Source organism: Gymnoscopelus microlampas, assembly GCF_963454915.1.
Source record: "Gymnoscopelus microlampas genome assembly, chromosome: 9".
Taxonomy (NCBI): domain Eukaryota; kingdom Metazoa; phylum Chordata; class Actinopteri; order Myctophiformes; family Myctophidae; genus Gymnoscopelus; species Gymnoscopelus microlampas.
Genome location: NC_139946.1, coordinates 38,630,122 through 38,642,781, shown reverse-complemented (window position 1 = coordinate 38,642,781; position 12,660 = coordinate 38,630,122). Strand labels below are relative to the sequence as shown.

The window sequence follows — 12,660 nt, the reverse complement described above, 5'->3', positions numbered from 1 at the left end:
TCCTAGAGCATAGCCTACTTTAATGTCAATTTTAAAATAAATGGGACCATAATTTACCAAAACGCATATCATGATGATTGAAAGGAGACTTTAAACTAGCGACTGGAAGCATATAGTATTTATGATAATGTTTATTAAGGTAAGAAAATCAAGTCTAAAGTTCGTCAAAAACCCATCCACTTGTGTTGAGATAAATTCTTTCTGACACCAGCAGGGGTAAAAAAGCGAAACTACAGGCCATTCATATGAACTGTCACTTGAACTCTCTTCCTTATTCGAGTCAATTTCAAAGCAGGAACCTGGGCCCTTGATTCCATTACTATGTTGACGGGAGCACAGCAACAACTTCTGATTACAGCTAAAAATATTATTTTTTTGACACATTGGACAAAGAAGTGAAATGACGAGTACACTTCACCTCGGAAGAATAAGGTACTCCTTAAAAGATAAATGTTCCCTGGCAACACCAATAACCATGCACATCCACAGCATGCACACACACTCATTGAAACAGACAGGCACGCACGCACCGCGCACACACACACGCAAAGCACAGAGATTTATCGACATTCAGCTCTGTCAGTCTGATAATGTCCTTATTGTAAACCAGGGTTGCAACCAGGACACAGGACAGTTTCTCATTGTGCTGGAATAAGCGGCTTACATGCATCTGTGTTTGTTAAGGCGGCTGACAACATTTGGCTGCTAAGTTTTCTTTCTGAGGTCATGTTGGGCCCTTTTTGTCTCGTCCCCGGACGACCAGAGTTGTGGTGGTGGGTTGGTGAGATTACACTTTCCGTGTGTCTGTCTGTGTCGGTAACCGATCAAATTTGAAACACATGAGTAGAGCAGTGCTTAAACTGCTTGTATTCCTAAACACTATACGAATAGCAACCCTCATTTGGAAATCATCTAAGTAGAAGCCATTGGTGGCTGTTGGGTTTCGTTCAAATAGCTGTGATTTGCAGCACCTTGGGGCCAGCTGTCACAGTTTGATGAAATAATGGTGAAAATGCAGTCAGGGGATCATTTCATGTGCATAGATTGGTCCATCATGTTGCACTGGCCAGCCCTCAGCAGTCTATGAAAACGTTTGGTACAGTAGAAATGCTATTGCTTCAGAGGACATGGAGGTCAGGGGCCGAATCTTGCAATTTGTTGGCACAATGCTTATTCAATATACAGTGCCTTTTACAATCATAGAAAGTGCAAAACATAACTACTGTTGATGAAAACGCTATGAATCTGTGTGTGTGTGTGTGTGTGTGTGTGTGTGTATAAATTATATATTATATTATAAATTATTTATATATTATATTATAAATGATAAATTATTTATATATTATATTATAAATATAAAATAAAATATTATAAAATATAATATATATGTGTGTGTGTATATATATATATATATATATATATATATATATATATATATATATATATATATACAGTATATACTGTATTGGGACATTTGTGCCACATTTGTGCCGCGTCGTCAATATAAGAAGTAACATGTGCAATGGAACAGAAAGTGCAAGAGATGGAAGGAAGACGCAGCGAACGAAAGCAACGGTGTGACACAAAACGTGATGTGCGTGGAAAGCAGCACCGCACATGCAGACGGGCATGTATTCCCAACTTGCATCGTTCTCGTCTTGTATGGCCCCGGGTAGGCCAGCTGGTGCCGGTCTAGTCTGATTAAGTTCCCATAATTGGGAGTGCATTTTCAGAGACAATTTGTATTGTGAAAATCTATTGTCTGACGTGATACTACATGCAGCGACACCATCAATGCACTTTTTAGTTAGACTTCTTTTACAATGCATAACACGTGAAAAAAAGTGCAGTGATTTATTAACCTCATGATTATAGTTTAGTTTCGGTTCCAGCCTGATAAATGTAGAAATAAATGTCGTTGAATTTCACAACATACAGGAAAGTCACATGACTTTATAAGCACTTTCACAAGGCAGCGGCTGGCAGAAATGAATGACTCACAGAATCAGGCATCTTCTGCAAGTTAATTAGTCAGTGACCCATACTTACAGTACTTTGAAGTGCTGTGTGTGTGTGTGTGTGCGTGCGTGTGTGTGTGTGTGTGCGTACGTACGCATGTGCATGTTAACATACTGCATGCATGTGTGCATATTTTATGTGCTTGTTGTGTGGGAGTTTGCACAATTTGAGACATGCCTGCTGTCCAGTGGATCAAACGCTGAATGATTGGATCACACCATCCTGCTAAAGCGCTCTTAACCAATCAGAACCAGCATATGTTATGAGTGGGGGGGGGGGGGGGGGGGCTGATGGAATTATTTCCAGACCTCCTTTACTTCCCCTTGTTCTCTCTCTCTCTCTCTCTCAAACACACACACACACACACACACACACACACACACACACACACACACACACACACACACACTCCTAAAATGTTGATGCAATAACTGATTAACGGGGGCAAATTCATTTGAGTTTTTAAGTCTTCTGAGCCTTGGAGCCAAGCCTCGATCTAACAAAGCTATTTTCACTAGAGGTCTTCCACAAGATTAAACAACAAAACTAATGATTGGCCTGAGCTTTACAGATTAATTTGAATTCACCTTAAAGAGCCCCCAAAAAACTGGAACTATGCGCTTGTTAGACTTAAAACCTCTAAAGCCATGAAGGGTATGTTTATTTATTCCAAATGGAAATTCTGTGTTGCATTTCAACAAGACTAGATTCCCAGCGATCATTTGAAACCATTTCCCAGGCTCAGTGCACTATAGAAAACGTATGCCAATGCCAGCCCCTCATCTGACATCAATCAAGGATTCATTCCAGGGTAGTACTTACTGTCCAATACAATAGCCCCACTACAATATACTATTTATCATAAACATCCCTCACAATAAAAAGTAGCCTTTTTTAATTCCACGGGGGAAATTCAATTTCAGCTTCACCCAGGTGAATGACAAACCAAGTTGTAGATGGTTTGGCCTTCAGCCATGCCATAAAAATTCCAGTGGATAAGCGTTCTATTGAAAATATTCCTAGCGTAGGATCATTGTAAAAGTTGATAATCCAGTGAAATTGCAGCAAACCCAAGAGATCCACCATGAGGTATTTCCTAACCAGATTTCTACTATGAAATCCACCACAAAAGGGTGGTTATTTTGCAGTAAAGAATGTGAACAATAACTTTATGGCTCACACTTTCTCACACGTGACCACGTGAACATACTATCATTTTAACGTCTCCAGAGGTTTGAAGTTTCCGCGTATTGCTTTTATGCATAAAAGCAAACAGAAATATATGGGATCACGCTCATGCTGAGCGAAGTATTCCCAAGCTGAACAAGGTCAACTTTATTCAAACTTCTCCTTGACTGTGAAATCACGTGGATCACATGCCTTTTATTAAAAACGTGTAGAAGGGCAGTTAATCATTCCAGCCACAGCCATGGGAGTTAAATATTAAGACATAACCATAATAACATATACATTTCATAAACAATAACAGCATATTTTAACCCTTTGAGACCGGGAAGTGGGAATGCATATCTGTGTCATTTTCTTTGGCTATTCAAAAATAGCAGATATACAAGCTCATAGCTCTATGAGCTTGTAGATCTACTATTTTTGAATATTGTTGAAAATTTGTGCAAATCTTTGAATAATGTATATATATATTTTAAAGCAAACATTTCAGATCTGCTGTTTTTGAATAGCCCAAAGAAATCTAAAAATGACACAGATGCGTTCCCGGTTTGAAAAGGTTAATTGAATGGAGCTTGACAGAGAAAATGATTGTGTGTGTGTGTGTACAGTATGTGCCTATGTCTGAATGGCATACTGTATGCATCTATGTGTGCTGACGTATTTGCGTGTGTTTACGTCTGTTTGCCCTTTGCACATGCAAATGCACGTGCGGGTGTGTTTCTACATTGATGACACAGTGAGCGGGAAGATGAGACAGCAGATTGGGTGGTAAAGCTCCAGGAGTGGTGGAATGTGTTGAGAAAGTTTAGCCATCATTCCCATTAAGTGGCGTGACTCCTCAGAGGAGAACTCATGCACGTGACCGAGGTAACTATAGGGCAGGTACGGATCTGAGCACGGATGTGTGCACTCATACGCACACGCATGCGCACGCACACACACACGCACACACACACACACACACACACACACACACACACACACACACACACACACACACACACACACACACACACACACACACACACACACACACACACACACACACACACACACACAGTTCAGACATATACACACACAGACTGACACTCCTTCTGGTATTGTTTAACTTAGAGGTCTGCTTCTCATCTTTCAGTTTGAAACACACACACACACACACACACACACACACACACACACACACACACACACACACACACACACACACACACACACACACACACACACGCACATACATGGACATTTACACAGTCCGTTCAGCCAAACATTGATTTGAAAATGTTGTTAATCTCTAAGGAGCTCCCTCTCTACATGGACACACAATACCATTGCTGAAGAACATGTTGCAGCTGTTGTTGCTTTTAAGATAAAGTTAAAGTTCAATGTCAGATCAGTACAAACTTAGGATGAATACGAGTTTATTACTGATAGTTTGCAATTTACCAGTAGAAAATTCTAAACTACAATTGCGCTTTAACCTTGTATGATAATTGTATTATTTAATTATTTTTTAATTCCTTAAAATTGGTCAAATAAATGCTATTATTACTTACACACTACATTATATTTGATTCATTGAATTTGTCACTGCCAGTAATAATAAATAAAAAAAAAGAGGGTCAATAATAAATTGAAATGTGTGTTTTGGCATGGGGTTATGAATGGATTGATAACACACAGAAAGCAACCACCGCTGCAATATTATCACATTATTTTCTAGCGCTAGGGGTGTATACCTTCCCAGAAATCACTATGCCTCAAACCCGCGACACGCTGCCAGGCCACCCCGGAGCCCAGGTGCCTGGACCGCCACGCCAGTGGTCCAGGCCAGCCACTGCCAGTAATAGATGAAATTTAAGTTTTGAATTTAAACAACTTTTCTGAAAAACATATCGTCTGAGCTATGCCCACCATTTTCCAAAGAGAGTGGTCAATAATAAGCCCAAATGGCCCAAATTTGGGGTCCTGGCTCACAGACTAACAAACTAGCCTTACCTTAGTTACCACTAAACAAAAAAGTACTGTAGGGAATATCATACAGGAAAGACACTCATTACAGATATGAGAGAGACCCTTTAACAATCTACAGTACACCTCAGGAGGCGGGATACCATTATTCAAGCCCCAACCACAGGAAGTGAAAACTAACACAGAGAAGTGGACACGTTATCTCAGGCCTTCACACACTGATGGTAGTGATTTGGAGATTTAGGATTCAATCTTTCACCATTTCCTGAAGATTTTGGCCTCTGAATGAAAGTGCAGGATGTTGTCAGTAGGAGCACGTCTGCAGTACAGCAAGCTGTGCTGTACGTCAGATGTCACGGGAAGAAAGGCATTGACAGAATGTGAGGTTTTGATATGAGTACTAGGGGGTCTTGGCACAGTGATCAACAATATGGTTCCAGCTAAATTAGTTCCTGGAAATCATCTACTGAAAAACCAGAAACAATTGACATTGTTCTGATCCAGGTTGGGGTTAGGGTTAAGATGAAACACTATACGGGGTTAGATTTGGGGTGAGGGGTTAAGGGTATGTTTTACATAACCTTACATAACCTTAACACACGAACATAACAGAAATACCTGTTTCAGAGCTACCTGGCTGGGAAATCTAAGTGTGTGAAAGCTGGAAGCAACCATTCAGGGTTCTTATCCATTTCAAAAGGCGTCCCTCAAGGATCGACCCATTTCTATGCAGACGACACCATTATTTATTGTATGTGTGCTGATTCTGTCCAGCTGGCAACTGAGAACTTGCAGCTTTCATTTAATGCACTTCAGGACTCATTTAGAGAGCTGAAACTTGTACTTAATGCAGGCAAAACTAAATTTATGTTATTTTCTGGATCCAATATATTCAAATGGATCAATATACCGTAGAAAGGGTTGCTGAATACAAGCACCTTGGAATCTGGCTTGATGACAGATTTACATTTAAATGCCATAGACCATCTTGCCTGTAAACTAAGGCAAAAGATTGGCTTTTTTTTTTACAGGAACAGAGCTAGTTTCCCAATGGTAGGAAAAGCGTTATTGAAGCAGTCTTTCTTTCTGCACGTACACATATGTGCACGCACTCACGCACGCACTCACACACGCACTCACACACACACTCACGCATGCACGCACGCACGTAAGCAAGCACACACACGCACACACACACACACACACACACACACACACACACACACACACACACACACACACACACACACACACACACACACACACACACACACACACACGTCACTGTGAAAGATATGACAGTCCTCAGCAATGAATGCCAGCTGGCTGAAGCATTATCGGGATACATTTCCAGACCAACCAGACTGGGTGTATATCACCCATGGTATCCATCCCCAAGGCCACCCTACGAGGACTCTAATTTCCATCTCTTCCTCCTCTTCATCCTCCCCCCTTCTCTCCTCCGTCCCATCCTCACGTTCCTCCTGTCTGCCCCAACCCTTTCTCTGTACCCCAGACCCTGACGCTCCCTCTAAAGTCACACCACTCAGGTTCATATTTTCTTTGGATGGTATTCAGCTGCCCCTACTCCCCCCCCAAGACCCCCCGTTCCCTCCCCAGAGCTATAACTAGAGTCTACAGTGAGTTTTTAACTCTATTCGCTCAAGCTGCGCAGTAAAAGGTTACGACCGGTTCAGTGCCTTTTAGTAACCTCAGTGGTGGAGAGAGTACTCAAATGTTTTACTTAAGTAAAAGTATCAATACTGCAATGTAGAAGTAGCCTACTCTGTTACAAGTAAAAGTCCGGAATTCAAAATTGACTTTACTAGTGCTAAAATGTTTGAAAATAGCAGATCTACAAGCTCACTGTGAGCTTGTAGATCTGCTATTTGCAGATAGCCTCTGTATAAAATAGGGCCAAAGTGGTTAAACAAAAAAACTAAAAGTATAGACAATTGGAAATATTCCAGTAAAGTAAAAGTACCTCAAAACTTGTACTTATAAGAACAGTACTTGCGTAAATGTAGAGTAAATGTTCTTAGTTACTTTACACCACTGAGTAACCTTGGCTCATTACACCAGCCAAGACCGTTGTGTGTATGGACAGATAACAACAAGGAGATGTTTGTCTGCTCAGTGATTTGGGATTTGATTCAATTGCCAAGAGTGACATTAATCAAACTGGTGAAAGATGACTAGTGGTGAACTGTAACATTTTTCACACCACATCCTCTCCACAGAGCAATGCTATAGTGTGACTTTATGGCTTTAACACACCATTTTGGACGCTGTCTCGCCGCAGATCACAAAAAAAACCCTAAAAGTCAGAGAAGTTGGGGTTTGGGATAAGAGCCACGTTGACAGGCTGGGAACAAAAACAACATGGATGAATAACAATCTCCTCTTTGACAGCGTTCACCATACGTATGGGCTATAGGTTCCCTTGAGCAAGGCACATGAAGCAGCTGCCCATGTGGTCTATAATAGTACTGTGTGGAAATGCGTGCGTGCAAAGGGTCTATACAGTATGTGGCAGGTTTCAGTTGAAGAAAGGCCCACATGTTCCCAGATAATGAAAGCCTTAACCACATGAGCCCTAGCGTTCCTATTCTGGGCACGTCATGATAGGCGAACATTTGCAGAAAATGGGTGAATGTTTTGCAAAAATAGTCTGCAAAAATAGCAGATTGACAAGCTTGCAATGGGTCGCGTTGTCACTCTGTTATTTTGCGACAAAGTACAGTTTAAGTGGTTAAAAATGTGAATGCTGTCTTACCCATGTCATCCTGGTGGTAGATTATAGAATGTTGATTCGTCTGGTTGATGGTATATCTATGAGCCGGCTCTACGTGATACGTCCCGTTGTTTGTCGAGATGGAGCCCTCAAACTGACCTTCAAGCACGGAGCCATGACAGGACGAACCATGCTCACCTATGCAGGACATGACCAGGCCAGAACATAGGGAAAGAGGGACAAACATAGACATAGACATACAATATTCAGTGTTATGTTCATTACTACTGCTACTACTGTTAAAAACACTGCTACTATTCCAATTACATTTACTATCACTTTGGTTGACAGCCAAATCCTGCGTGTTAACCCATTAAGGCCTGACGTTCCGATTCTACTAAATGTCATCTAAATCTGTTTTCTGAAAAACTTACGTTACTATATCAGTGGTTCTCAAACTTTTTCATGTTAAGGACCTCCAAAATGATTATATTTGGCCACCGACCCCCATCTGAAAATATTTTGTTCCAGGGACCCCAAGAAGCAAATATTTGAGTTAAAATGTTTGGCTTTAAAAAATATCCAAAGATTTGCAAAAAACAATCTTGATTTTTCAAAAATAGAGGATCTACAAGCTCGTAGCTCGTAGCTTGTAGCTCGTAGCACGGCAAGCTATTTTTGAATAGCCAAAGTATGAAATAATGGTTTAAGTGGTGGTTTTAATGGGTTCATTTAAATCTGAAAGTGTAAAAATGGACCCACAAGGGTAAATTAGAAGGAGGTATAGTTGTGGTGGGTGACGTATTTCCTTGTCATACATACCCTCTAGTGTTCCTGAGTATAAATGAGAGAGGTCTGCTGCTATGGGACCATGTTCATTCATCACACTGAAACGCTCTGCGAACCCTGTTGCATCTCGCCGCAAACGCAACCGGAACGTTCTAAGGAAACAAACAAACAAGCCAAAGACGTGGACAAAATGCTTTGTAAATGCTACAAATATTTAAGCCCAATATGAATAATTAAACTATGACATTTTTTATTGATTTAGGAACAAGAATAAAGAACACCATTCAATGGAAATGAATGGTGTATATATTTGAACAGATAAGCTGTATATTTAACAAAGCTTTTGAAGCAGCTGCCACATAGTCAGAGTTTGAGAAGCATGCCGGCCACCTGTGGAAAGCTGTGAAGTCCAATAGCAGTTGGTGGTCCTCAGGCTGTGCTCTCCTGGCCCTCAGAATCAGATGTCTCTTGTGGACCTCCTCCCTGTCATACGACAAGCCCTCATAATGACGGATGTAGGGACCAACGCCACTTAAAGCATCTGAAAACGAGGATGAACTATTAAAATATTATTAATATCAAGCATGTCATTCGTGATTCGTTCCAGGTTCAATTCCCCGTTCCTCCTGGCTGCGTGTCGAAGTGTCTTTGAGCAAAGTCACTTTTTTTTGCCAATGGGTTCCCAGATTGCTGAACCCCTAACTAACTAGACCCTCCAGAAAATGTGGGCAAAACTCTTTGATTATGCAGGGGTTTTATGTGTTTTTATGCAGTGAAATTGCGGGAAGTTGCGGATTATGTGGAAAGTTGCAAAAAATGTCCAAAAAAGTACGAAATACGCGGGAAGTTTGCATGGAAATATATGATAATGTGCCCTTTTGGAAAAATAATTACATAATCTGTGTCATTATGCTCGCATTTTTCTGGAGGGTCTACTTACATGCTCCTGATGAGCAGGTTGGTGCCTTTTATGGTTACCTCTGCCATCGGTGTGTGAATGTGAAGAACATTGTAGAGCTTTGAAGGGTCAGAAAGACTATAATAAGGCACTATTTACCACTTACCCCTCCTTGCTGAGTCACCTTCCTTGGTACCTCCATTAATCACAACTGGCAAAACAGAAGGTTGCATTCACGTGGACAGGCTTAGTAAAGTACACAGTAAAATTGTTAGAGTTAATTTAACCCGAGACAAATGTGTACAAATGGACCCAAATGGTGCTACTGTTGTTCACAACATTCCAGAGGGAACAAGCTGAGACATGTCCACATCAGGCTGTGTAAGGACTTACAGCTGAGCTGAAGTGTAGGTCAGGCCATGGCTCTGGGTCAGGCCATCCAATGAGATGCCAAATATGTATATATTCACACATATTTACACAGCCACACACGGATGTATACATCCAAACATCCATGTACATACATACACAATGTCTATACACATAAACACACACAACACCCATGCATTGTGCAAGACAAATATTGCACATACATGTGTCTAATTTATGATTGTTTACACACACACACACACACACACACACACACACACACACACACACACACACACACACACACACACACAGACACAGACACAGACACAGACACACACACACAGCAGACAGTACGCATGTACCCAAACAAAATCTAATGGCATATAAACACACTCAGATCAGATGACGTTCTCTACCTGTAATCCATTCAGTGCAGTGAAGCAGCAGCAGCAGCAGCAGCCAGTACTGGACATTCATGATCTCTGCATTGGTATTCTTTAGTATTCCTCCCTATATATTGTCTCTTTCTTTTCTCAATTTCGCTCCTTTTCTCTCTCTTTTGCGTGCATTCTCTTTTCTTCTTCTCTGTCTCTTATGTGTCTTCACCCAACCGTGGAATGTAACTTGTTGGAAGCTCATGTCAGAACTAAGCATCCAGATACGGGCGCTCTCGCACAGTCTGAGGCATATTCAGACTTGTTTGCTAGTATGCTATGCGTTATGTCTACTTTATGTCCTAAGGAGTGTTCTCTAATTTTTTCAAAGGATAATTACAGAATGAGTCAAGTTTTAAGATGTTGTAAAGGTCACAGATGATGCAATATGTCAAATAACAAAATACGTATCTCCACTGAGGTGGGGCTGTTGCTGATGTGCTAACTGCTTTGCCTCAGTGAAGTTGCAGTAATAGAGTAACACTGATACTAGACAAGTCAATATGAAATCATACAATGAAATTAAGGAAACTGTCTGTCATTTTAGCATAAAACATTTTTCTCCTCAGTGGGTTTGCACCTTACCACCGTGTTTTGTTACTCCCTGTGCCCTATAGACTCTTATCAGGGTCGTAACACCCAATCAATCTGAACTTGCACATCGGCCTTGACCATTGGCATATGCAGGGAGTGAGAAAGCTTATTTAACGATAACACTGTCAAAACTGTTACTCCCTGAGTGGTAATTTGGGCATATATAATGTATGGACTACACAGTATGGACGTGAGAGAACAGCAGTTAGTTAAATGTTCTCTAAAAATATTAGAGCAGTGTTTCCCAACCTGGGGTATAAATGTTCAAATTTTTTGCAAAATCATAACCTACTTTCATGCACCGTCTGGCTGTATGTTGTATGTAATATCAGTCCAAACTTGTCATACATAATGTATGTAGCCTGTCTGTAATTAACAAAGCATCAATTAGTCATTACATTGTTGTAATTCAGCCTGGCATCCCAATGTTGCCATGTCAATCAATATAATTATGGTTAAAAATAGTAATAATAAAAACAATTGAAAAGTCAAAATAAATAAATTCAGAAATAGCGGAAATAGTCTATATATAGGCCTTAAGTGGTTAACATGTCTGAAAAACATAAGTGCATGCAAGAATGCGTGCATGCACATGTGGGGGGTCTCTGCTTTTGTCAGATATAAGAAAGAAGGGGGGCAAGGGAAAAAAGAGCTGGATTAGAGGTTTGCATCAATGCAACTGCAAAGTGAAAGTTTTCTAGAAACCAGTTAGCTTATCCGATGCAAAGGAATGTAATTCAACTACAAATCGACTGAACAATAAATCATGCATCTCTTTTCTTTTTCAAATTCCCTATAGAACAAGGCTAATGTGAATCAGTGGAAGACTGAATTCCAGACCAGTCCTAGTCAATTTGATCTGCATAGGAGATCTTATCTATGACATCTATCTAGCTCCTTCTGAATTCTAGGACAGTCACTCGTGTTTCCGATATGATTGACTGGCACCTTGGGAAACGACAGGGCAATATGAGGTGATTTGGGTCGCGTGGCCCGACTGATGATGATATAACGACCCATAAAAGAGGTTGCTATATGGGTTCAGTTCAGCAGTCTAAACTTAACAGGAATGGTGGAAATTTACTCAGGTGCTGTACTTAAGCACAATTTCAAGGTACATTCACTTTACTTAATGTATGTTGTACTTTTACTCAAGTGAAATTTGGAATACAGACCTTTTAATTGTACTTAAGAACTTTACTCTGTGGTAAGGCTACTTTAACTAAAGTAACACATCTGAGTACTTCTTGATCCCTTGATTAACTGAACTCAACAATAATGTGTTGCTGTTGGGCTGAAACCTTGTATCTCCATAATTCAACTTTCTTTCTTTTTTTTGGGTAAATTAATGCCCTACGTCATCATACAAGAGTGTTGCACAAAATTAATAATAACAAAAAAGGAACTTGTTTTGGACATACAAGGTTTCCGCTCGACAGTGATGAGACATAACGCTTGGCCAGCAGCAGACAGGTTCTTGGCCTTAGATAAATTAGATACTACAGCCTGTATACTATACTACACCAGGTCAATGTTTCACTCCCTGCTTTAGAAGTTCACCTCCTCCCCCCTAACCTTAATCATCTTCTAGCCACCTTCCCCCACAACCTGCCTTGCACTGATTGGTGGAGGAGGTATCACCCGGATCGGAGCTATGACATCAC

General features: G+C 40.7%; 1 protein-coding gene across 1 annotated transcript in view; it reads right to left on the bottom strand.

The window, feature by feature from the left end:
- LOC311052648 (disintegrin and metalloproteinase domain-containing protein 10) overlaps positions 1 to 10,647 on the bottom strand; it is a 38,711-nt gene extending 28,064 nt beyond the window's left edge. Inside the window, exons 1-4 of the mRNA XM_084067722.1 lie at positions 10,385 to 10,647; positions 9,089 to 9,239; positions 8,732 to 8,850; positions 7,952 to 8,107 (exon numbers count right to left, since the gene is read on the bottom strand). Of these exons, the coding sequence (XP_083923848.1) occupies positions 7,952 to 8,107; positions 8,732 to 8,850; positions 9,089 to 9,239; positions 10,385 to 10,445 (487 nt within the window). The 5' untranslated portion in view covers positions 10,446 to 10,647. The remainder of the gene's footprint in view (positions 1 to 7,951; positions 8,108 to 8,731; positions 8,851 to 9,088; positions 9,240 to 10,384) is intronic.
- Positions 10,648 to 12,660: the final 2,013 nt, after the last annotated feature.